This window comes from Punica granatum, chromosome 2 (genome assembly GCF_007655135.1).
Source record: "Punica granatum isolate Tunisia-2019 chromosome 2, ASM765513v2, whole genome shotgun sequence".
NCBI lineage: Eukaryota > Viridiplantae > Streptophyta > Magnoliopsida > Myrtales > Lythraceae > Punica > Punica granatum.
Window position 1 is genome coordinate 3,853,552 of NC_045128.1, and position 25,871 is coordinate 3,879,422.

Consider the following 25,871-nt stretch of genomic DNA (forward strand, 5'->3'; position numbering starts at 1 on the left):
GGCCGTTAGATGTCGACGGAAAAGATAAAGCCGGGATAGATTTGATGTAAAAAGTAAACCATGAGATAGATTTGACAAAAAAAAGAGCATATGATAGATTTGACAAAACGGATAAATCATTGGTATTTTAGGTAAATTTCCAATAAGGATACTAACCATATAAATATACTTCGAAAACTTTCGAAGTGAGGCTCAGCCGTCCTCATGGAACAATGTTCCAGTCCATGGGAAGGTGCCCTCAACGGCTCAACCTCGATCACTTCCTAGAGTCTCTGTTCTCAACGGGCTCGGTCAGCCCGATGGGCCTCCTTTGGGCTTTTGTCGATAAGAACCGATGACCAATGATTTCACAGTAAGGTAAAATTTCCTGACAATTGGGTTACACGATAACTTTCAACTCCATAATCTGCACAAGAAACTTGCCCTGTGAGGAAAGGATTTTAATGAAGTGGCACAATGGCGGATTTGGACAAGAAACTATGAGTTTAATTCTCATTAGTGGGACTCTCATGCCATTTCATTTCGCTTTATTTTCTATCACTATACTTGTTAACATGTGCAGAGTACACTGACACGCATCCTCGCACCTATGAATAAGATAGGTTTGATTTTTATTAGTGAGATAATCTATACTTTTAGCTTTACATTTCTTCATACTAAATTCATGGGCCTTCTCTATTACAGAAAAAAAGATACTTGATGTGCATCCCTAATTGTTTCCTTTCGTTCATTTCATTGTATCCGTCTCTTGATTTTACATATTCCCTCGGTCTCTCTAGCCACACAGACAGTACGATTATGCTGTTGATAACTCATGATGAACTTAGGGCAGATATGGAAATGACAATAACCAATTATAACTCGATTAGGTATGATTTTTATTAGTGAGATAATCTATTCTTTTAGCTTTACATTTCTTCGTACTAAATTCATGGGCCTTCTCTATTATAGAAACAAAGATACTTGATGTGCATCCCTAATTGTTTCCTTTCGTTCATTTCATTGTATCCGTCTCTTGATTCTACATATTCCCTCGGTCTCTATGGCCACACAGACAATACGATTATGCAGTTGATAACTCATGATGAAGTTATGGCACATATGGAAACAACAATAACCAATTATAACTCGATTAGGTATGAAATGCCCAGCACACTAATGATTTTCGACTAGCTAGCCCTTTGAATCTTCACCGAGAATCTCGAACAAATCTCTAATTTGGCCATAATCGACCCCGGAGACTAATTAGTGATGCGTGTTATTGGATCATAGGCAAGGCAATGGCAGTCTTATATATCCTTGATGGAGCACTCAAATGAAAATTCATTTGATTGCGAATAGCTAATCAATGCCTATCATCCAAATCAAATTAATATACAATGAGACAGTGACAAGGTTTCACAAATATATAATTTACTTTTACGTTGGAAGATAAGGATGAGGCTAGGTCCGTTTAAAACGTAGAACTCTCCCCTTGAAAAATCATATTCATGCCGTGTCTTCTTAAAAAAATAAAAGAAAGCATGAGAGGTAATATGATTGACAAATTACGTTATCGGGACATGAATTTTACTCGTGAAGCAAGACTGCGAAATCATTATACGTATTTCATGGTTTGGACGAGTTGATGCCCGACCAAGCACGGGCTTCATTATTCGTCAGACTTGAAATATCTCATAGTCTTATGGAAAAATATAATAAAATAAAATTATGATAATATCGAAGAAAAGGAAAGGAAAAGAAAGATGAGATGAGATGAGATGAAATGCTGGCCGTTTATAGACCGTCTCCTTCACTTCATCTTTTTGAATCATGATGATTCTTCTTGATCATATCTTTCATATTTTCTAATCATTCTATTTTCGCTCAAAACCATTTTTAACCTAGTTCCTTCTAGACTTGAATGCAACTTTCAAGATTTCCATCCATCGTGCTGTCATCCATCCTTGAAATTTCCCGGCGTACGGCACACTTTCAACCGTAGAGATCCGCTTAATTGAGATTCGCGTGGAGTCGCTCTCTCAGGATTTGGAGATCCGCTTAACAACATCATAATAATTAAGCAGTTTGAGTAAACAATTTGTCTGGATTGGAGATTAGGCTAATGGAGGGCAAGAATATAAACGAATCGTGATAATTATAACGATGTTAATATTGACATTCACATAGACCTTCATATAGACAACGGTTCTCTTATTGCGGGACTGATTTGTCTTAGCAAGCTTTTGGGATCGATATGTCCAATTTTACTCTCGTAGACTATATATTATACAATTATCATTTCAAAGGAGACACCTAAGTGACAGGACATAGACCGAAGACATGAATAATGTTGATGGATAACGTGGTTCAGTCCAAACAAATAATGGCAACATTGATGAATGTAAGTCCAAGAAACTTTATTTTCCAGCCGCTCACGTGTTCCTAAGTTAACGACTTTAATTAATACTCTAGAGAGATGGGATGCGAAGAAAAGAAAAAGATCTTAGCTAATAAGGCTCCTTTTGGCTAATTGATGAACTAGTTCAAATTCAACACGTGGATATATCCCTTTTGGAAGATTAAAACTTGCCCGACATTGACTATTATTATTCACAAACTTTTTCTTTTCTAATCATCGGTCGTGTTTTTCGAGTTAATTTTATACCGATGTTATAGCTCTCCCACATCCTTTTATTATTACAGTAATAATAAGAATCGAAATCAAAACTTCTTAATCACGTATCGAGAGTGAATATCGAACTTTACCATTATGCAATGGAATTATTCTAATGTTTGATCTGTTGGGAATATAAAAGTCAATTGAGAAAAGCTAATACTACATCGGAAGCATAAAAGAAAATAAAATTATTTATATAGGATTCGATTTCATAACTTATTAGTTCGAACTTTTGAGTTGAAAGTTGAGTTCAAATCCATATAAACCCAATAGAATTTAAGATGATATCAGGGCCCCCCATGGTAATGATCATGGGAGCGTATATGCGCAAGAACCCACACCACGTCAGTGAAGTCTGAGTTCGGAAGTAGAAGCCGGCTTGTAGTAGTTGATCCTCCTCGCCCTAGTGTGGAAGAAAAAGTTCACCTCGAGGCAGTTAAGGCCCGAGTCGGAAAGAGAGGAGAGACCGGCTCGAGGTAAGTTGTTGAGGGGGCGGTTAAATTTCCACACCACGCCAATGAAATCCGAGTCCTTAAGTAGAAGCCCGGCTCATAGTAGTTGATACCCCTCGCTCGAGTGTGGAAGAAGAAGTTCACCACGAGGTAGTTAAGACCGGAGTCGGAAGTTGTTGAGGACGGGCGATTAAAGTTCATATGGTACGTGTAAGCAAATCGTGAGAAAAACCACACGATATCACATGAGGGTGGGTGTTGAGAATGTGAAAGTCAATTGAAAAAAGTTAATCCCACGTCGGAAATATAAAAGAAAATAAAATGGTTTATTAACTCGAGATTTTGACTTAAAAGTTGAGTTCAAAGTCCATTCCGGTTGAATTTAAGATAATCCTATTCTTGTCCACTATATATATATGTATCAATCCTAGGAGATTAAACAACAAGAATATTACATACGAAGCATAGCGCACATATCCAAAATGACCACCATCGCCATAGCCTCGACAATTTTCTTTCTTGTGTCCGGCTCTGTGGTGCCGCATAGCTCCGCCGAGCAATGCGGTTGGCAAGCTGATGGTGCGTTGTGCCCGTGCGGCCAGTGCTGCAGCCAGTACGGGCGGTGCGGCACTGCACCGGAGTACTGCCTTGCTGGCTGCCAGAGTCAGTGCAGCGGAGGCGAAGATGGAGGAGTTGGGGATATGGGCAGCGTGATCTCGAGGGACACCTTCAATGAGCTGCTCAAGCACCGGAATGATGCAGGCTGCCCAGCCAAGGGGTTCTACACATACGATGCTTTCGTTGAGGCAGCCAAGGCGTTTCCCGCGTTCGGCACAACTGGGGATACCGACACTAGGAAGAGGGAAATCGCGGCCTTCTTGGCTCAGACATCTCATGAAACCACAGGTGGTTGGGCCAGTGCACCAGACGGACCATACGCTTGGGGGTATTGCTATCGAAAGGAGCAGAACCCAAGCACATATTGCTCGCCCCACCCGACCTATCCCTGTGCTCCCGGGGAGAAATACTACGGCCGTGGCCCGATCCAAATTTCATGGTAACAAATGATGACTTTAGATTCTAGCTAGTTCCTTCCGGCACATATATATTTCGAACCTGTTGAGTTGACATGATATATGTGATCACTATTGCTTATCTTAGGAACTACAACTACGGAAGATGTGGAAAAGACATAGGGATGGACCTCCTGAAGAACCCGGACCTAGTTGCGAACGACCCAGTGGTTTCCTTTAAGACGGCCATCTGGTTCTGGATGACCCCTCAGTCCCCGAAGCCTTCCTGCCACAACGTCATCACGGGGAAGTGGAAGCCATCCGAAGCGGACAAGTCGGCAGGCAGGAACCCAGGATACGGAACCATAACCAACATCATCAACGGCGGCCTCGAGTGCGGCAAGGGCCAGAACCGTCATGTCGAAGACCGGATCGGGTTCTACAAGAGGTACTGCAACATCCTCAAGGTCGGGTACGGCAGCAACCTCGACTGCTACAACCAGAAGCCCTTTGGGTCCAGAGCCGCCCTCTTGGTCGATAGCATGTAGGCTAATCGACTTACTACGTCTGTTTCCGGCTCCCATGTATCGGGGTGATATAATGTAGAATCCCCGTTTTAACAAAGCCAACGAGCACTAGCCTCACATTATGTGAGGTGAATCCTGTGTAATTACCGTGTTGCCGTGAGCTTGATGAATAAGAAGAGTCCCTCATGTGGGTAAATGGAGTCATATTTACGCATTAATTAATCACCGGTTAACGTGAAACTCAGAAAATTAGACCCCGGATATAGGAGATTCATTCGAAACCGTAAAAGAACAAAAAGAATGTTGCTCATCACGCATGCATTGGATTACACCTGCAGTCGAATGGTTCAAAATTCACTGTAAGTACTCCGTACTCATAGCAAGCTGACATTTAATTTTGTGGGCAAAAATTTTGCTGCCCATTCTTGTAAACGAAAAGTAACAAAAATGTACTACTCTCTCACGGTATACATAAGTAAAAATGCATAGTTTACATGACATTATATCTATGTTATTAACTAAAAATCCTGGCCCCTCGTGAAAGTTTACATGATATCACATCTATGTTATTTGATGTGTCATGATCGTTTGGCATTCTAGAGCTCGAAAAAGAGCTCAAGTCCTTGCTTTGGTATATAATCTGAACCTGGGCCTTTCTTCTGAACCTCCTCAAGCACTGATTGAAACTACTGGGAAATGTTTAAATGAAATTTCTGCTATATGAAGTGATAACAAAGCATACGTTAAACTTAAAAGTTGAGAGGTAATCTTATAATTCGAATGTAACAACAAAGTACTAACCGGAACAGAAGCACAAGGAACATCAAAGCTGCAAAGATTCCAATTGTCCAAGATAAAATAGTAATGCATTGATCTTCTAAATGAACCTAGTAGCCATACTTAAACAAAGGGAAGGTGAGCTTCTTGTCTTCAACATTCGGTCACATCTGATCCGGAAGTGATGTTTTTTAATTAACTCGACAAGTTAAGAATGCATACGTGCAAATCTTGCCTGCTAGTGGTAGAACAGTCATATTAATATTCGGTATGGGCAACTAACACACTGCCTTTCAACTACACACGAGGGACAATGGGGATACATCTTGTGTAAAAACTTAATGAGGGAAAATGGAAAGCGGTAATATCCAGCATCTGATTTGAGGTTTAACCCTTTTGTTTTGGTTCTCCCGTCGATCGGTTGATGAGAGGCCCACTAGTCTGATCTGCAGCTGATTGAGAGGTTGAGTTTCTGAAATGAAATGAGAGCTTAATCCTCTATTTTGCCTTTGACGGTTAGCCGTACCAAGTTTCATTCTCGAGATATTAAATATGCGAGCATTTTTTAGGTTAGCTGATGTTCATCAGTACGAGTTTACAGAAGGCGGTGCCTAGATCATTGAGCGTGTCCTCGGTATCAGGTGGTGTTGTACACCAGCATATAATCAGCTGGGGACTGTCTCATTGTGCAGGGTCATCTCCAAGCAATGATTTAAATGCGGCTCGTGCACATTTAAGCAATGGTTAATTAATACGAAATGAGCTGTGAAGGCGGTAGAAGGGAGACAATGAATCAACATTGCAGATGTAGCAGTTAGATCTGGATCAAGAGTTCCATTCGTATCATGTAATTTATTTTTTTTAATCGATGTTTTAGATTATGTGCAGTCAGACATGTTCGCAAGAACAAATCATTGCGCGAGAACTATGACTGAAACTCATTTAACAAGTCAGTTCGCTGGTTTTTCATTTCTCGTGCTTGGACAGAAGGAATCTTGACAACTTAACATAGTTGTATGTTCACATGTCTGAAGCGCAATATGGCTCTCCGAACCGACTTCTCTTAGGGTTGCTCCCCATCTCGTCATCTGTTTTCCGAGTTTTTCTTAGAAACTTTTGCTTTAAATTCGGTCTATGGGATCATTCAGTCGCGTTCTTGATTACGAAAAAGAAAAAGAAAAAGAAAAGAAAAAGAAATGATACATGCAAAATATTACCATGATTGAGATCATAGACCATAGCAGCAGTAAACAGAGTTACGGATTGCCAATAATTGGGCCTTTGATGGGCTTGCATTTCAAATTGGGCTTCAAATCGCTGGGCTGAACCCGACATCTGTTAAGGAACGTCATCGGGCCCTGTTTTTGGCCCATGAAGACCGTGAACTTCGGTGCACGGTCATCGGTATTGACTTAGGTTTTTTTAATAAGGATACTAACCATATAAATATACTTTGAAAACTTTCGAAGTGAGGCTCAGCCGTCCTCATGGAACAACGTTCCATTCCATGGGAAGGTGCCCTCAACGGCTCAACCTCGATCACTTCCTAGAGTCTCCGTTCCCAACGGGCTCGGTCAGCCCGATGGGCCTCGCGAACGTTTCTTGGGCTTATATTTGGGCCTTTGTCGGTAAGAACCGATGACCAATGATTTCAACATAATGTAAAATTTCCTTACAATTGGGTTACACGATAACTTTCACCTCCATAATCTGCACAAGAAACTTGCCCCCGTAAGGAAAGGGTTTTAATGAAGTGGCACTGGTGGATTTTGACAAGAAATCCTGAGTTCAATGCTCATTGATGAGACTTTTATGCCATTTCATTTCGCTTTATTTTCTGTTATCATACTTGTAAACATGTGTAGTACACTAGCATGCATCCTCGCACCTATGAATAAGATAGGTTTGATTTTTATTATTGAGATAATCTATGCTTTTAGCTTTATATTTCTTCGTACTAAATTTGTAGGCCTCCTCTATAATAGAAAAAAAAAAAGAAACTTCATGTGTATCCCTAATTGTTTCCTTTCATTCATTTCATTGTATCCATCTCTTGATTCTACATATTCCCTAGGTCTCTCTGGCCACACAGACTGTATGATTATGCTGTTGATAACTCATGATAAACTTAGGGCACATATGGAAACAAAAACAACTTATTATAACCCGATTAGGTATGAAATGCCCGGCACACTAATGATTTTCGACTAGCTAGCCCTTTGAAGCTTCACCGAGAATCTCGAACAAATCTTTAATTTGGCCATAATCGACCATGGAGACTAAATGGCGATGCGTGTTATTGGATCATAGGCAAGGCAATGGCAGTCTTATATATCCATGATGGACCACTCAAAGAAAAATTTTCATTTGATTGCGAATAGCTAATCAATGCCTATAATCCAAATCAAATTAATATACAATGAGACAGTGACATGATTTCACAAATATATAATTTACTTTTACGTTGGAAGATAAGGATAAAGCTAGGTTCGTTTAAAACGTAGAACTCTCCCCTTGAAAAATCATATTCATGCCGTTTCTTCTTAAAAAAATAAAAGAAAGTATAAGACGTGATATGATTGACAAATTACGTTATCGGGACATGAATTTTACTCGCGAAGCAAGACTTTGAAATCATTATAAGTATTTCATGGTTTGGACAAGTTAATGCTCGATCAAACATGGGCTTCATTATTCGTCAGACTTGAAATATCTCAGTCTTATGGAAAAATAAAACAAAATAAAGTTGTGATAATATCGAAAAAAAGGAAAGGAAAAGAAAGATGAGATGAGATGAGATGAAATGCTGGCCGTTTTAGACCGTCCCCTTCTCCACTTAATCCTTTTGAATCATGATGATTCTTCTTGAACATATCTTTCAGGTTTTCTAATCATTCTATTTTCACTCAAGGACTCCATTTTTAACCTAGTTCCTTCTAGACTCGAATGCAACTTTCAAGATTTCCATCCATCGTGCTATCATCCATCCTTGAAATTTAGGACACACTTTCGACCGTAGAGTGTTAATTCAGATTCGCGTGGAGTCACTCTTTCAGGAGATCCACTTAACAACATCTTAATAATTAAGAAGTTTGAGTAAACAACTTGTCTGGATTGGAGATTAGGCTAATGGAAGGCAAGAATATAAACGAATTGTGATAACTATAACGATATTAATATTGACATTCACATAGGCCTTCATATAGACAACGGTTCTCTTATTGCTGGACCGAGTTGTCTTAGCAAGCTTTTGGGATTGATATGTCCAATTTTACTCTCGTAGACTATATATTATACAATTATCATTTCAAAGGAGACACCTAAGTGACAGGACATAGACCGAAGACATGAATAATGTTGATGGATAACGTGGTTCAGTCCAAACAAATAATGGCAACATTGATGAATGTAAGTCCAAGAAACTTTATTTTCCAGCCGCTCACGTGTTCCTAAGTTAACGACTTTAATTAATACTCTAGAGAGATGGGATGCGAAGAAAAGAAAAAGATCTTAGCTAATAAGGCTCCTTTTGGCTAATTGATGAACTAGTTCAAATTCAACACGTGGATATATAGCCCTTTTGGAATATTAAAACTTGCCCAACATTGACTATTATTCACAAATTTTTTCTTTTCTAATCATCGGTCGTGTTTTTCGAGTTAATTTTATACCGATGTTATAGCTCTCCCACATCCTTTTATTATTACAGTAATAATAAGAATCAAATTCAAAACTTCTTGATCACGTATCGAGAATGAATATCGAACTTTATCATTATGCAATGGAATTATTCTAATGTTTGATTTGTTGAGAATATAAAAGTCAATTAAGAAAATCTAATACCACATCGAAAGCACAAAAGAAAATAGAATGATTTATACAGGATTTGATTTCACAACTTAACTCGAACTTTTGGGTTGAAAGTTGAATTCAAGTCCATATAAATCCGGTAGAATTTAAGATGATATCAGGGCCCATGGTAATGATCATGGGAGCGCATATGCGCAGGAACCCACCCAAGTCAGTGAAGTCCGAGTCCGGAAGTAGAAGCCGGCTTGTCGTAGTTGATCCTCCTCGCCCTAGTGTGGAAGAAAAAGTTCACCTCGAGGTAGTTAAGCCCGAGTCGGAAAGAGAGGAGAGACCAGCTCGAGTTAAGTTGTTGAGGAGGTGGTCAAATTTTCACACCACGCCAGTGAAGTCCGAGTCCTTAAGTAGAAGCCCAGCTCATAGTAGTTGATCTCCCTCGCTCGAGTGTGGAAGAAGAAGTTCACCACTAGGGTGGGTGTTGAGAATGTGAAAGTCAATTGAAAAAAGTTAATCCCACATCGGAAATATAAAAGAAAATAAAATGATTTATATGGGATTGGGTGGATAAAAGAAAATATAACGGTTTATACGGGATTAAGTATCACAACTTATTAACTCGAGCTTTTGACTTAAAAGTTGAATTCAAAGTACATTCCAGTTGAATTTAAGATAATCCTCTTCTTGTCCACTATATATATATGTATCAATCCTAAGGGATTAAACAACAAGAATATTACATACAAAGCATAGGGCACATATCCAAAATGACCACCATCGCCATAGCCTTGACAATTTTCTTTCTTGTGTCCGGCTCTGTGGTGCCGCGTAGCTCTGCCGAGCAGTGCGGTTGGCAAGCTGACGGTGCGTTGTGCCCGTGCGGCCAGTGCTGCAGCCAGTACGGGCGGTGCGGCACTGCACCGGAGTACTGCCTTGCTGGCTGCCAGAGTCAGTGCAGCGGAGGCGAAGATGGAGGAGTTGGGGATATGGGCAGCGTGATCTCGAGGGACACCTTCAATGAGCTGCTCAAGCACCGGAATGATGCAGGCTGCCCAGCCAAGGGGTTCTACACATACGATGCTTTCGTTGAGGCAGCCAAGGCGTTTCCCGCGTTCGGCACAACTGGGGATACCGACACTAGGAAGAGGGAAATCGCGGCCTTCTTGGCTCAGACATCTCATGAAACCACAGGTGGTTGGGCCAGTGCACCAGACGGACCATACGCGTGGGGGTATTGCTATCGAAAGGAGCAGAACCCAAGCACATATTGCTCGCCCCACCCGACCTATCCCTGTGCTCCCGGGAAGAAATACTACGGCCGTGGCCCGATCCAAATTTCATGGTAACAAATGATGACTTCAGATTCTAGCTAGTTCCTTCCGGCACATATACATTTCGAACCTGTTGAGTTGACATGATATATGTGATCACTATTGCTTATCTTAGGAACTACAACTACGGAAGATGTGGAAAAGACATAGGGATGGACCTCCTGAAGAACCCGGACCTAGTTGCGAACGACCCAGTGGTTTCCTTTAAGACGGCCATCTGGTTCTGGATGACCCCTCAGTCCCCGAAGCCTTCCTGCCACAACGTCATCACGGGGAAGTGGAAGCCATCCGAAGCGGACAAGTCGGCAGGCAGGAACCCAGGATACGGAACCATAACCAACATCATCAACGGCGGCCTCGAGTGCGGCAAGGGCCAGAACCGTCATGTCGAAGACCGGATCGGGTTCTACAAGAGGTACTGCAACATCCTCAAGGTCGGGTACGGCAGCAACCTCGACTGCTACAACCAGAAGCCCTTTGGGTCCAGAGCCGCCCTCTTGGTCGATAGCATGTAGGCTAATCGACTTACAACGTCTGTTTCCGGCTCCCATGTATCGGGGTGATATAATGTAGAATCCCCGTTTTAACAAAGCCAACGAGCACTAGCCTCACATTATGTGAGGTGAATCCTGTGTAATTACCGTGTTGCCGTGAGCTTGATGAATAAGAAGAGTCCCTCATGTGGGTAAATGGAGTCATATTTACGCATTAATTAATCACCGGTTAACGTGAAACTCAGAAAATTAGACCCCGGATATAGGAGATTCATTCGAAACCGTAAAAGAACAAAAAGAATGTTGTTCATCATGCATGCATTGGATTACATCTGCAGTTGAAGCGTTCAAAATTCACTATAAGTACTCCGTGCTCATAGCAAGCTGACACTTAATTTTGTGGGCAAAAATTCACTTAATGATCGTTAGGCATTCTAGAGCTCGAAAAAGAGCTCAAGTCCTCGCTTTGGTATACAGTCTGAACCTGGGCCTTTGGCCTTTCTTCTGAACCTCCTCAAGCACTGATTGAAATTACTGGGAAATGTTTAAATGAAATTTCTGCAATATGCAGTGATAACATAACATACATTAAACTTAAAAGTTGAGAGGTAATCTGATAATTCGAATGTAACAACAAAGTACTAACTGGAACCGAAGCACGAGGAACATCGAAGCTGCAAAGATTCCAATTGTACAAGATAAAATAATAATGCATTGATTTTCTAAATGAACCCAGAAGCCATACTTAAACAATGGGAAGGTGAGCTTCTTGTCTTCAACATTCGGTCACATCTGATCTGGAAGTGATGTTTTCTAATTAACTCGACAAATTAAGAATGCGTACGTGCAAATCTTGCCTGATAGTGGTAGAACAGTCGTATTAATATTTGGTATGGACAACAAAAACACTACCTTTCACGTACACATGAGAGGACAATGTGCATACGTCTGGCGTAAAAACTTAATGAGAGAAAATGGAAAGCGGTAATATCCAGCATTTGATTTGAGGTTTAACTGCGTTTTTCTTTTCCTTTGGTTTTTCCGTTGACCAGTTGATGAGAGGCCCCCTAGTCCGATCTGCAGCCGATTGAGAGGTTGAGTTTCTGAAATGAAATGAGAGCTTAGTCCTCTATTCTGCTTTTGATGGTTAGCCGTACCAAGTTTCATTCTCAAGATATTAAATATAGGTTAGCAGATGTTCATCGGTATGAGTTTACAGAGGGCGGTTCCTAGATCATTGAGTGTGTCCTCGGTATCATTGTGCAGGGTCATCTCCAAGCAAGGATTTAAATGCCACTCGTGCAAGGTTTAAGCAATGGTTAATTAATGCGAAATGAGCTGTGAGGGTGATAGAAATGAGACAATGAATCGACATAGCAGATGTAGCAGTTAGATCTGGATCGAGATCTTGCTAAAAATTTCAATAGTGATAGGATTCCTCGTCTCCCTGACTCCGGAATATATATTTGATACATCGAGACGAAGGCAAACCACCAAACATCAACTTGTTCTCTTTTCTTAACTTCTAAAACTTCCGCGTTCTTGGAAAATCTTGAAAAATGGCTTCATCTTCTTCTTCATATGCATTCCGTCATGCCCGTTCCAACAGCTTGCCCTCTAGAGCTCATCCAGTAATTTCAAAGCTTGATGAGACCTTAAGCAGCCTAAGAACTTCTGAAACAACCTGCTCATCATCCTCATCCGTGACCTGCAAGGTAAATGACCTGCAAGATCTGCACGGATGCGTGGATCAGCTGCTGCTGCTGCCGCTTGTACAACAAGCCTTCACCCAGGAGTGCCACTCAAGGTGGGCCGATGAGCTTCTAGACGGTTCTCTCCGGCTCTTGGACTTGTGCAGCACTGCTAAGAACAGCCTCTTGCGGTCGAAGGAAGCCTTGCAGGAACTCCAGTCGAGCATGTGTAGACGAAAGGCGGGCGAGAGCATGCTGGACATTGAGATCCAAAAGTACTTGAGCGTGCGGAAGTCGGTCCGGAAGGCGATGAAGAAGGCCACATCGAGCTTGAAGGCTAGGAAAGATGATTCCGCATCTTCTGCTCTTATCAAAGAAGATGAAGCTGCAGCTTTTGTTACCTTATTAAAAGAAATCAAAGTAGCAACAACTGCTGTCTTCGAATCGGTTTTCTGCTTATTGTCTGGCGCAAGGCAACCCAGATCGAGCATTGCCTGGTCTTTTATTTCCAAGGTGACACTCAAGAGACGAGCTGCATCTACGGAAGTGGACCTGAACGGGTTCGCCAAGCAAGATATGGCCTTGGAGTCTCTGATAAGACACAAGACGGGCAAAGTTCACGACCTCACACAAGTCCAGCAATTGCAGGACGGTCTGAAGAATCTCGATCTCGACATCCATGATCTCGAGGAAGGACTTGAGAGCCTTCACAGGAGGTTGATTAAAAGCAGAGTTTCCCTTCTAAACATCATCAACCACTAGCATTCACCAAATTTTGTTAGCAAAAGAGGTGTACATAAACAGAACAGACATGTATAATTCTCGTATATAGTCGAATGAAAAAGTTTTGCTCCTTTACTACTACAAACGACGTCTTCAGCTGCCTAACTCTATTAACATCGGACTCTGGTTTGATTGAAACTCTTTCAAACAGCAATGGTGAAATGAAGCTGTTGGAACCGAATCGAAGAATGCCTGGCATAAAAGAAACCCGCGCATAAGGTATCAGACTTGAATGATACAGATCTTGAATCCTGCTTATTTGGACTTGACAAGAGTTCCATTCGCATCATCTAATTTTTTTTTTTTTTAATCGATGTTTTAGATTATGTGCAGTCGGACATGTTCGCAAGAACAAATCATAGCACGAGAACTATGACTCTGAAACTTATTTACCAAGTCAGTTCAAAAAAAAATTTCATCACCAACTAATCATTGTTCGTGGCATAAGCATTAATCTGTAGAGCTAAACAAGTACAGTTCATGGACTGCTGAACTGAGTGATAAACAGTTAAAAAATGTCATCAGCACCGATCATTTCGCTTGTTAAACACTGGTTTTTCATTTCTCGTGCTTGGACAGAAGGAATCTTGACAACTTAACATAGTTGTATGTTCACATGTCTGAAGCGCAATATGGCTTTCCGAACTGACTTCTCTTAGGATTGCCTTGAGTCTCGACTCGCAAGCTAGCTCCCCATCTCGTCATCTGTTTTGCGAGTTTCTCTTAGAAAATTTTGCTTTAAATTCGGTCTATGGGATCATTCAGTCGCGTTCTTCGTTACAAAAAAGAAAAAAAGAAAAAAGATACATGCAAAATTTTACCATTATTGAGATCATAAACCATAGCGGCAGTAAACAGAGTAACGGGTTGCCAATAATCGGGCCTTTAATGGGCTTGCATTTCAAATTGGGCTGCAATCGCTGGGCTGATCCCGACATCTGTTAAAGAACGTCATCGTGCCCTGTTGTTGGCCCATGAAGACCGTGAACTTCGGGACACGATCATCAGTATGGACTTACGTTTGTTAACAAGGATACTAACCATATAAATATACTTTGGAAACTTTCGAAGTTAGGCTCAGCCGTCTCCATGGAACAATGTTCCATGGGAAGGTGCCCTCAACAGCTCAACCTCCAGCACTTCCTAGAGTCTCTGTTCTCAACAGAATCGGTCATCCAGATGGGCCTCGTAAACGTTTCTCGGGCCAATATTTGGGCCTTTGTCGATAAGAACTGATGACCAATAATTTCACGGTAATGTAAATTTTTCTTACAATTGGGTTACTCCATAATCAGCACAAGAACTTGTCCCGTGAGGAAAGGGTATTAATGAAGTGGCACAACGGCGGACTTGGACAAGAAATTCTGAGTTCAATTCTCATAAGTCGGACTCTCATGCCCTTTCATTTTGCTTTATTTCCTGTCATTATACCTGTAAACATGTGTAGTACATTGACACGCATCCTTGCACCTATGAATAAGAGAGGTTTGACTTTTATTAGTGAGATAATCTATACTTTAGTTTTACATTTTTTCGTACTAAATTCATGGACATCCTATGTATTAGAAAAAACAAACTTGATGTGCATCCCTGATTGTTTCCTTTCGTTCATTTCATTGTATCCGTTTCTTGATTCTACATATTCCATCGGACTCTTTGGCTACACAGACAGTACGATTATGTTGTAGATAACTCATGATAAACTTAGGGCACATATTGAAACAACAATAACCAATTATAACTCGATTAGGTATGAAATGCCCGGCACACTAATGATTTTCGACTAGCTAGCCCTTTGAAGCTTCACCGAGAATCTTGAACAAATCTCTAATTTGGCCATAATCGACTACGGAGACTAATTAGTGATGCGTGTTATTGGATAATAGGCAAGGCAATGGCAGTCTTATATGTCCATGATGGAGCACTTAAAGAAAAAAATTCATTTGATTGCGAATAGCTAATCAATGCCTATAATCCAAATCAAATTAATATACAATGAGACAATGACATGATTTCACAAATATATAATTTACTTTTACGTTGGAAGATAAGGATAAAGCTAGGTTCGTTTAAGACTTAGAACTCTCCTTTTGAAAAGTCATATTCATGCCGTGTCTTCTTAAAGTAATAATAATAAAAAAAAAGACATGCAACTTGATATGATTGACAAATTACGTTATCCGAATGCGAATTTTACTCGCAAAGTAAGACGTCAAAATCATTGTACGTATTTCACGGTTTGGACAAGTCTAAATTCGTCAGATTTGAAATATCTCATAGTCTTATGGAAAAATAAAATAAAATAAAATTGTCATAATTTCGAAAAGAAGGAAAAGAAAAGAAAGAGAGATGAAATGCTGGCCGTTTTTAGACCGTCTCCTTCTCCACTTGATCTTTTTGAATCATCATGATTCTTCTTGATCTAGACCCGGATGCAACTTTCAAGATTTCCATCCATCGTGCTGTCATCCATCCTTGAAATTTCTCGGCGTACGGCACACTTTCGACCGTGGAGTGTTAATTGAGATTCGCGAGGAGTCACTCTCTCAGGATTTGGAGATCCGCTTAACAACATCATAATAATTGAACATTTTGAATAAACAATTTGTCTGGATTGGAGACTAGGCTAATGGAGGGCAAGAATATAAACGAATAGTGATAACTACAACGATGTTAATATTGACATTCACCTAGACCTTCATATAGACAACGGTTCTCTTATCGCTGGACCGATTTGTCTTAGCAAGCTTTTGGGATCGATTTGTTCAATTTTACTCTCATAGACTACATATTATATAATATCATTTCAAAGGAGAAACCTAAGTGACAAGGACAGAGGCCGAAGGCATGAATAATGTTAACGGATAAAGCGGTTCAGTCCAAACAAATAATGGCAACATTCATGAATGTGAGTCCAAGAAACTTTATTTTCCAGCCGCCCACGTGTTCCTAAGTTAACGACTTTAATTGATTTGATAGAGAGATGGGATGTGAAGAAAAGAAAACGATCTTAGCTATAGGGCTCCTTTTGGCTAATTGATGAACTAGTTCAACTTCAACACGTGGATATATCCCTTTTGGAAGATTAAAACATGCCCAACATCGACTATTAGTATTCACATATCGAGAATGAATACTGAACTTTATTATTATCCAGTGAAATTATTAGAATATTTGATCTATTGGAAACATCTAAGTCAATTAAAAAAGTTAATTTCACATTAAAATATAAAAATAAATAAAATAATTTATATAGAATTGAATCTCATAATTTAATATATTGAGTTTTTGAATTGAAAATTGAATTTAAATTCATATAAATTCGGTAGAATTTAAGATGCTCCTCTTCTCGTTCGCAGTATATATATATATATCCATCCTAAGTGACTAAATATCAAGAATATTACGTCCAAAACATTGGCACATAAACCAAAATGACCACCGTCACCATAGCCTTGACAATTTTCTTTCTTGTGTTCGGCTCTGCGGTGCCGCGTGGCTCCGCCGAGCAGTGCGGTAGGCAAGCTGGTGGTGCGTTGTGCCCGTGCGGCCAGTGCTGCAGCCGGTACGGGTATTGCGGCACTGCGCCCGAGTACTGCCTCGCTGGCTGCCAGGGTCAGTGTGGCGGAGGCGAAGGTGGAGGAGTTGGGGATATAGGCAGCCTGATGTCGAGGGACACCTTCAATCAGCTGCTCAAGCACCGGAACGATGCAGGCTGCCCCGCCAAGGGGTTCTACACATACGATGCTTTCGTTAAGGCAGCCAAGGCGTTTCCCGCCTTTGGCGCAACTGGGGATACCGCTGCCAGGAAGAGGGAAATCGCGGCCTTCTTGGCTCAGACATCTCATGAAACCACAGGTGGTTGGGCCAGTGCACCAGACGGACCATACGCTTGGGGGTATTGCTATCATAAGGAACAGAACCCGAGCACATATTGCTCTCCCAACCCGACCTATCCGTGTGCACCCGGGAAGCAATACTACGGCCGTGGCCCGATCCAAATTTCATGGTAACAAATGAAGACTTTAGATTCTAGCTAGTTCCTTCCGGCATATAAACATTTCGAACCTGTTGAGTTGACATGATATATGTGATCGCTATTGCTTATCTTAGGAACTACAACTACGGAAGATGTGGAAAAGCCATAGGGGTGGACCTCCTGAAGAACCCGGACCTAGTTGCGACCGACCCGGTGGTTTCCTTTAAGACGGCCATCTGGTTCTGGATGACCCCCCAGTCCCCGAAGCCTTCCTGCCATGACGTCATCACGGGCAAGTGGAAGCCATCCGGAGCGGACAAGTCGGCAGGCAGGAACCCGGGATACGGAACCATAACCAACATCATCAACGGCGGCCTCGAGTGTGGCAAGGGCCAGAACCCTAAGGTCGCAGACCGGATCGGGTTCTACAAGAGGTACTGCGACATCCTCAAGGTCGGGTACGGCAGCAACCTCGACTGCTACAACCAGAAGCCCTTCGGGTCCAGAGCCTCCCTCTTGGCCCTCGTGGTCGATAGCATGTAGGCTAATCGACTTATAACGCCTGTTTCCGGCTCCCTTGTACGGGGGTGATATAATGTATAATTCCCGTTTTAACAAAGCCGACGGGCACTAGCCTAACGTGTGTGAGGTGCATCCTCTGTGTAATTACCGTGTTGCAGTGAGCTTAATGAATAAGAAGAGTCCTTCATGTGGGTAAATTGAGTCATATTTACGCATTAAATACACTCATCGTGGAGTTAACATCGGACTCTGGTTTGATTGAGACTCTTTCAAACAGCAATGGTGAAATGAAGCTGTTGGAACCGAATCGAAGAATGCCTGGCATAAAAGAAACCCGCGCATAAGGCATCAGACTTGAATGATACAGATCTTGAATCCTGCTTATTTGGACTTGACAAGAGTTCCATTCGCATCATCTAAATTTTTTTTTTAATCGATGTTTTAGATTATGTGCAGTCGGACATGTTCGCAAGAACAAATCATAGCACGAGAACTATGACTCTGAAACTCATTTACCAAGTTAGTTCACATAAAAATTTCATCACCAACTAATCATTGTTCGTGGCATAAGCATTAATCTGTAGAGCTAAACAAGTACAGTTCATGGACTGCTGAACTGAGTGATTAAGCATTTAAAATGTCATCAGCATCGATCGTTGCGCTTGTTAAAACGCTGGTTTTTCATTTCTCGTGCTTGGACAGAAGGAATCTTGACAACTTAACATAGTTGTATGTTCAGTACATGTCTCAAGCGCAATATTGCTGTCCGAACTGACTTCTCTTAGGATTGCCTTGAGTCTCGACTCGCAAGCTATCTCCCCATCTCGTCATCTGTTTTGCGAGTTTCTCTTAGAAAATTTTGCTTTAAATTCGGTCTATGGGATCATTCAGTCGCGTTCTTGGTTACAAAAAAGAAAAAAGAAAAAGAAAAAAAGATACATGCAAAATTTTACCATTATTGATATCATAGACCATAGCGGCAGTAACGGGTTGCCAATAATCGGTCCTTTTATGGGCTTGCATTTCAAATTGGGCTGCAAATCGCTGGGCTGATCCCGACATCTGTTAAAGAAATTCATCGTGTCCTGTTGTTGGCCCATGAAGACCGTGAACTTCGGGACACGGTCATCAGTATAGACTTAGGTTTGTTAACAAGGATACTAACCATATAAATATACTTTGAAAACTTTTGAAGTTAGGCTCAGCCGTCCTCATGGAATAATGTTCCATATGAAGGTGCCCTCAACAGCTCAACCTCGAGCACTTCCTAGAGTCTCTGTTCTCGACAGGCTCGGTCATGCCGATGGGCCTCGTAAACGTTTCTCGGGCTAATATTTGGGTCTTTGTCGATAAGAACCGATGACCAATAATTTCACGGTAATGTAAAATTTCCTTACAATTGGGTTACTCCATAATCTGCACAAGAAACTTGCCCCGCGAGGAAAGGATATTAATGAAGTGGCACAATGGCGGATTTGAACAAGAAATCCTGAGTTCAATTCTCATAAGTGAAACTCTCATATCCTTTCATTTTGCTTTATCTTCTATCATCATACCTGTAAACATGTGTAGTACACTGACGCGCATCCTTGCACCTATGAATAAGATAGGTTTAATTTTTATTAGTGAGATAATCTATACTTTTAGCTTTATATTTTTTCGTATTAAATTCTTGGACCTCCTTTATAACAGAGAAAAAGAAACTTGATGTGCATTCTTGATTGTTTCCTTTCGTTCATTTCATTGTATCCGTCTCTTGATTCTACATATTCTATCGGTCTCTCTGGCCACACAGACTGTATGATTATGTTTTCGATAACTCACGATAAACTTAGGGCACATATCGGAACAACAATAACCAATTATAACTCGATTAGGTATGAAATGCCCGGCACACTAATGATTTTCACTAATTATAACTCGATTAATATTAACAAAGTCAACAAGCACTACCCTCGCGTATGTGAGGTGCATCCCCTGTGTAATTACCGTGTTGCAGTGAGCTTGATGAATAAGAAGAGTCCTTCATGTAGGAGATTTTATTCGAAACTGTAAAAGAACAAAAAGAATGTTGCTCATCATGCATGTTTTGGATTACACCTGCAAGTCGAAGAGTTCAAAATTCACTATTAGTACTCCATACTCATAGCAAGCTGACACTTAAGCAGGGACTAATCTCAGCCAATTATAGGCTGAGCACACTTCGTGGTTCGTTTGCGGGAAAAATAAAATAGCAGCGCCCGTCTCTGAACAGTCAGTCAGTTCAGTCCAAATGCCGTTATCCCACACCGGAGGATTGACAGGGTGACGTGGTTTGGAGGAGGTTATAAAATTGGGCCCGGGCTGATGGAGCTACATACTTACCTGGACGGGCTCAATGGGCGATCAAGAAGGCCCATGGGCTAGGCTGGTGGCCTTCATTGCACTCTGAAGGGGTGCCACCCTAAGGTCGGCCCCAAGTGGTCGAGCCTACGTCATAATTTGTGGCAGAGGGGGCCTGCGTTCGCGCGGCCCCTGCTCACCCCCAATCCTGCTAGTCGAAATTTTTATTATTCGGCCTAATCAAAATTTTATTAATCTTAATTTACAATAAAACTTGGCGATTATTCTTGCAAATAGGCGGATTGTAATTCTGTAAATAATTGCTGGAATATTTAATAATGAGATTAAAAATTAAAAATGTAACATAATATATCATTTTCTCTCACATAATTTCATAATTGACAGTTGATCTTAAAAAAGATATATCTATTTAAAATGTGTTTACTCAAATGAATTAATATTATAGATAAATAGATAATAAAAGTTGATTTCGAATAGTGAATTAGGTTGGATATCGTCTCTCCGGAATCGAATACCATCTGTTTGAAGCTCCCGAGGACTCACTATATTTACTGGATATGGAAGGAAAGGAACTCCTAGATCTACAAGAACTCGAAGTACTTGCAATTTCGCCATCAGCATCGGTGCAGAAGATTCTTGCCGATGTGAGAGCAAAATTGTCTACCATTCCTCGATTTCTTTTAATTAGCTTGTAAATTCTGTTCTAGCTAGAAAACTGCTTAATACCATATAGTTGGTAGGAAGGTCTGATTAGTGGTTTTAAGTAGAGTCTGCATAGACAGGGCTATTACTCGGTGAGGGGGTTTTGTTTGTTGTTTCCGTTTTCTGAGGCTTGCCATGTATGGGCCTTAATTAAATATTAATATACTTCAAGATAACAAATCGCGTTGCTTCTAATAGTACATAATAAAAAAGAACACTGCTCATATAGTTTTCGTTTTATTTTTTTTTTGTGAATGATAATTATATTTATATGGATTTTTTTTGCTGAATGAATTTTTAGTAGTTAGACAATTGGATTATATTAAGAAATTTACCTGTCTCGAGATAAACTTTACGATTATCGAATAATTTTTTTTAATTTCTAAAAACAAATCTAAATAATTAATTAATGTGTACAAATGATGTTGGCTGATTAGAAATGGTCCATTGAACTTTTGATCTAACTACAAAATGTGGCAACAATATACGTCCTTTGTAATGGAGCTGTAAATACACTCATTGCGGAGTTAAGGGTTTCCTAATTGAGTTTAGATAGTGCATCCGCATTATACGCTTAGCTTTTATATAATATTACAATTGATTGGAGTATGTCTAGCTGCTCATTGTTTGGGCTGGGTCGTGCCTCTTTGCACATCGAGCTGCTCAAAGATCTGCTTTGGCATTTTTTTTTTGGTTCTAACTTTTTCGGTTACAAGGGAATTCGGTGGGCCACATACAATGAAATAAAAATCATAATAGCTAATAAAAGGGTATAAGTAGTCCCACTGAATGTGGAATCTATAACCTCTTGGTTGTCATGCGAGAGCGTACATATGTTATTGCACTACGCCACTCTTTGATGTTTTTTGGTTCTAAGTTAGCTTTGGCCTAAATAACTTCAGCTGCTGTGACTAGTGAGATCATCAGGATCACTGGACCAGATGCAAGTTTCTTAGATGTCATGAGACTCTGGCTCTAGATCTGAGAAATCATGACCGAACCGCGTGCAAAATTGACATATTGGCCCCTGTCAGATACAGGCCCAAATCGACAGGAGTTTGTATATGTGAAACTGGTAGATTTGTAAGCGAGCGGTTGCGACAGATTTCATTGCTTGTGCAAAAAATATTCTGTTTTTATAGCAAAATATGAGCTACACTTCATCCGTCGAATCATGTCAAGAGGACATAGCTTCCCCCCTTTAACAGGAACTATCAACCAAGAAGAAGATTAATTCAGTTATAACGTCGGATTCTAGGAGAATTAACCCAACAATGCAACCCAAGCTCGATGAGGTTGTTCAGCGGATCAGGATTCGCATATGTTGCGGTACCAAGTTGCGACTCAATGTTGATATAATCTACAAGACTAGACCTTATTAATTCTAGGCAAAAGAACGCACCCTCCGTTAGTAAATTGATTCCAGGGCACCAACTAGAAATTGATCATGTTGGCATAGTAGTTAGGGGTCAAGGCCTGGAGCCATGGGCTATTGAGCTGAGCCCAGAAGCTGTCTTGAGTCCAATCCATTGTGAACTTTGGCACTAGGAGCTCTGTCAATTTCTCACCCGCAAATGGCGCCTGCAGCTGCACTGATGGCAATGAAGACGACGATGTCAATGATGAAGAAGAAGAAGAAGAAGAAGATCCTTGAAGTTGAAACTCCTCTGAAACTTCATTCCTCCGGTGACCATCGTACTGGAGCTTATCATCACCTGCTGCTACTTGTACTTTTGTTTCCTCTAGTAGTTCCTTCTTGAATTCCTGCTGCGGGACAAGCCGCGATACGTCCATTAGTGGTGAGGATTGTCCAGGTTTTATCAGCCCTTCTTCCATGGACGCCCTTTGCTCCAGGACCTTTAGGGACGTCGCCTTTCTGTATATCTTGCATAGCACCATGTCCTGGAAGACGTCCCGAATGGGCGAAACCGTTAATTTAGCCACAGAAACCTTTAGGCCAAGCTAGCAATGTATAACCTTTTTATACCTAAAACAAGATGTCTTGACATTGAAGACTCCTTAGTTCTTATAAATATAAATGCGATTACAGCTTCTTGAGTAGAGTACCTTAGGAAGCGGGGAGTCATCAGGAAGTCGGTATTCGTTCATGACCCAATCCGTTTTTCTACCCATCGGTGCTCTCCCCTTGTAGAAGACGAGTGTCTTCCTGAGGCCTATGATCGGCCGCTTGTGATCAGGCGTGCTGAATATCTTACGGTCCGAGCCAGTGGCTTTCCAGAACCCTCTCTCGGTGGTCCGGTTAGGCCTGCCACCACTCCCGAGCTTCTTGTCCCTCGGCACAAAGAAGTACCACTCTCTTTCCCCATTCCTAGCCAACTCTGATTTATCATCATTCACAATCACACACGACTTAACCATAAGAATATGATTCATAAGAAATTCGGAAACAGCAAAAAGAAAAAAGTACTGCACTGGATTATATATATATATTTACCGGGAAGTTCCCATGGATCGTGACGGTAGATATTGAGGAACCCAATTACATCGAAGCACTCTCTCTTGCCCGTCACCATGTTCTTGAGATAGAAACCAAGAAGCTCCTGCTCAGTTGGGTGGAACCGGAATCCAGGAAGCTCGAGCTCGGCCATCATCGGCGTACCTTCCATCAGATATTACGGTCACTAGGACTAAACTTTCAGTGTGCCAAACAGCTATAGACACCCTTTATCTTCTGTATGTTGAGAGATTTCCAGTCTACAACGATGCTGTCTTGCAGTGTCCACGGAGGAGACCATATATATATATATATATTATGTATGTGTGTGTGTGTATATTATGTATGCGTGTGTGTATGCAAGGAAGATGGAAAGAGTTTGGTGGATTTTCTTGGGGGGATGATGGAGAAAGGGCCATGCAATTGCAAAGTCAAGTGGGCCCCTTCGGAGAAGTCAAGAGAATAGAAATGAAATATGGAAGTTTGTGATGACTGAAGTCACTGGGGCCACAACGTTGTTAGACCCCACGCGGTTTATTGTACGGTCTCTTAGACCGGACTATGGAAAATAGGTAATATCCAGCTACACCGGGCGAGGTAGTCACCTGTTGAGAATAAGCGGTTCCACTTCAGAAAAAAAATAAAATAAAAAACATCCACGTCTTATCGGTATGAACTTTTAAATTGAATATGAAATCAAACATTTTAAAAATTCAGCAAAAAATGGGTAAATAGTGTATTTTTCTAATTTATAAGTAATATGAAGTATTGGCAATACTGTAAATAAACAAGAACAATCACATTGCCTAGTCAGTTGTTTGGACTTTTACTTGGAAATTGGGGGATGATTTTCATACATCTGACTTGCTTGCTTGAACATGGAGGAACCCACACAGCAGCTTCACCTTCGCATTGAAGGCTTGCTATGGTTGTTGTCTCAATAGGACAAAGGACTATTCCTAAAAATAGAATGAAGACCGAGTAAACATTCGATGGATATTATTCACCTCTTTTCATAAATTATAATGGTTATATATTGTCCGATTACCGACAATAAACTCGTTTTTTGGCCGATGATATATATATATATATATATATATATATATCTATATAATCAAGTATTAATAATCGTATCACGGGTATAGCGGGATGGTTTCATAAAAAGGGCATAACTTTGCAAAGAAAAAAATGCAATATAGGTGTCTGCATTCTTCCCATGAAAATGGAACAATCGACCGATTGTGATTTTATAATGTTAAGTTAGAATTTAACTTTGCTTATGAGACAATTAAATGACATAATTAATTAATCGACAGTTTTGATTATTATTATTATATATATATATATATATATATATTAAAATTTCTTATTTTTTTTATCAATTGCACTAGGCAGGGGCGGAGCCAGTGTTATGGCAGGGGGGCAATTGCCCCCTTGAACTTTGATTTTTTTCAATTTTACTCCAAAATTATGAGTTTTTTTATGTAAAATTAGTATTTTGTCCCCCTTAAATTTAAATTTGTTAAATTTTACCCCAAAAGTATGAGTTTGCTCCTCCTGAATGGAAATTCTAGCTTCGCCCCTGGCACCAGGACTCACATTCCATGCAGGTTCTATAAAATGGTGGCGGGTCAATTTTCTAATATTCCAGAAATTCTTTTACCAGAATGACAGATAAAAAAAAAGGAAAAAGAAAAAGTAATTTAAAAATAATTCAGAATTTTCTTATTGATATATTTTTCCATCAAATTGTTTGTTCAAAGTCTTTCTTCGAGAGAATAATTGAGTAGTGGTGTGCCCCTTTGACAATTTGACCTGGAAGTCTTCATGACCCCAAAAAAGTCTTTCCCACTTAGGTAAAAATTCTAAATAGAGACTCCTCTGTAAGCAGATAATTAAGGATCGGGAAGAGGATTAATGTACAATAAATCATAAACAAATGGCTTGATTTTCTCTTCGCTCGGCTTACTTATCGTCGACATTCTTGATTTATTGAATTCGATTGTGTAATAGCAAAGGCATCGGCCCGGTTTATTTGTAACATAACCTCTATAAGAAGATATTAGTTATTAGATTTTTCTGATATAAATAAATAAATAGATCACCATATTGTATCTAATATAGTCGACATTGTTTCTCCTGTGAGATTATAAAATTAATTATCTAGTCACAATATTCAAATAATTCGGCACCTGTTCTCTTTAATTAAGATTTCGGGATTAAGTCTTGTGAATGGAGGAAAATGCACGTAGAGAAAGCTTTATCTCGTGGTGAGTCGACTTAAGTCAATTGAATTAGTCGGGACCAATTGGCTTTTCGAATATCAAAATGCATACCGA

At 40.5% G+C, this 25,871-nt stretch overlaps 5 protein-coding genes and 1 non-coding gene across 7 annotated transcripts; 5 read left to right on the forward strand and 1 right to left on the reverse strand.

Annotated features, from left to right (window-relative positions):
• The first annotated feature begins 3,560 nt into the window (after positions 1–3,560).
• LOC116194707 (endochitinase-like) lies at positions 3,561–4,855 on the forward strand. The gene is made up of 2 exons (XM_031523593.1): positions 3,561–4,168; positions 4,273–4,855. Exons 1-2 carry the CDS (start codon positions 3,594–3,596, stop codon positions 4,670–4,672), a joined length of 975 nt encoding a protein of 324 aa, XP_031379453.1. The 5' UTR covers positions 3,561–3,593; the 3' UTR covers positions 4,673–4,855.
• A 5,107-nt stretch (positions 4,856–9,962) lies between these two features.
• On the forward strand, positions 9,963–11,261 carry LOC116194601 (endochitinase-like). The gene is made up of 2 exons (XM_031523450.1): positions 9,963–10,574; positions 10,679–11,261. The coding sequence occupies exons 1-2, from the start codon at positions 10,000–10,002 to the stop codon at positions 11,076–11,078; spliced, it is 975 nt and encodes a 324-aa protein (XP_031379310.1). The 5' UTR covers positions 9,963–9,999; the 3' UTR covers positions 11,079–11,261.
• A 1,259-nt stretch (positions 11,262–12,520) lies between these two features.
• Positions 12,521–13,713, forward strand: LOC116197639. Its single transcript, XM_031527830.1, has one exon. The coding sequence runs from the start codon at positions 12,617–12,619 to the stop codon at positions 13,508–13,510; it is 894 nt and encodes a 297-aa protein (XP_031383690.1). The 5' UTR covers positions 12,521–12,616; the 3' UTR covers positions 13,511–13,713.
• Positions 13,714–16,923: 3,210 nt separating this feature from the next.
• LOC116197661 (endochitinase-like) lies at positions 16,924–18,237 on the forward strand. Its single transcript, XM_031527855.1, has 2 exons — positions 16,924–17,540; positions 17,645–18,237. The coding sequence occupies exons 1-2, from the start codon at positions 16,966–16,968 to the stop codon at positions 18,051–18,053; spliced, it is 984 nt and encodes a 327-aa protein (XP_031383715.1). The 5' UTR covers positions 16,924–16,965; the 3' UTR covers positions 18,054–18,237.
• Positions 18,238–20,388: 2,151 nt separating this feature from the next.
• On the forward strand, positions 20,389–20,550 carry LOC116198269. The gene has a single exon (XR_004155212.1). It is a non-coding gene; the product is annotated as a U1 spliceosomal RNA (small nuclear RNA).
• A 1,607-nt stretch (positions 20,551–22,157) lies between these two features.
• LOC116195396 (NAC domain-containing protein 22-like) lies at positions 22,158–23,824 on the reverse strand. 2 transcript variants are annotated; one of them, XM_031524561.1, is made up of 4 exons: positions 23,533–23,824; positions 23,145–23,416; positions 22,793–22,979; positions 22,158–22,669 (listed from the first exon to the last, which is right to left on the reverse strand). In XM_031524561.1, the coding sequence occupies exons 1-4, from the start codon at positions 23,702–23,704 to the stop codon at positions 22,512–22,514; spliced, it is 789 nt and encodes a 262-aa protein (XP_031380421.1). In that variant the 5' UTR covers positions 23,705–23,824; the 3' UTR covers positions 22,158–22,511. The 2 variants fall into 2 exon arrangements, with proteins under 2 accessions (XP_031380421.1, XP_031380420.1); XM_031524560.1 differs by having other exon boundaries at positions 22,158–22,979.
• Positions 23,825–25,871: the final 2,047 nt, after the last annotated feature.

Bases quoted from the DNA above. Each gene is read 5' to 3' on its own strand.
- LOC116194707 (XM_031523593.1), top strand. From the start codon at position 3,594: ATGACCACCATCGCCATAGCCTCGACAATTTTCTTTCTTGTGTCCGGC. The intron at 4,169-4,272 runs GTAACAAATGAT...TGCTTATCTTAG, and splicing joins GGCCCGATCCAAATTTCATG to GAACTACAACTACGGAAGAT.
- LOC116194601 (XM_031523450.1), top strand. From the start codon at position 10,000: ATGACCACCATCGCCATAGCCTTGACAATTTTCTTTCTTGTGTCCGGC. The intron at 10,575-10,678 runs GTAACAAATGAT...TGCTTATCTTAG, and splicing joins GGCCCGATCCAAATTTCATG to GAACTACAACTACGGAAGAT.
- LOC116197639 (XM_031527830.1), top strand. From the start codon at position 12,617: ATGGCTTCATCTTCTTCTTCATATGCATTCCGTCATGCCCGTTCCAAC.
- LOC116197661 (XM_031527855.1), top strand. From the start codon at position 16,966: ATGACCACCGTCACCATAGCCTTGACAATTTTCTTTCTTGTGTTCGGC. The intron at 17,541-17,644 runs GTAACAAATGAA...TGCTTATCTTAG, and splicing joins GGCCCGATCCAAATTTCATG to GAACTACAACTACGGAAGAT.
- LOC116195396 (XM_031524560.1), bottom strand. From the start codon at position 23,704: ATGGAAGGTACGCCGATGATGGCCGAGCTCGAGCTTCCTGGATTCCGG. The intron at 23,417-23,532 runs GTAAATATATAT...ATGATAAATCAG, and splicing joins CGATCCATGGGAACTTCCCG to AGTTGGCTAGGAATGGGGAA. The intron at 22,980-23,144 runs GTACTCTACTCA...GACGTCTTCCAG, and splicing joins ATGACTCCCCGCTTCCTAAG to GACATGGTGCTATGCAAGAT.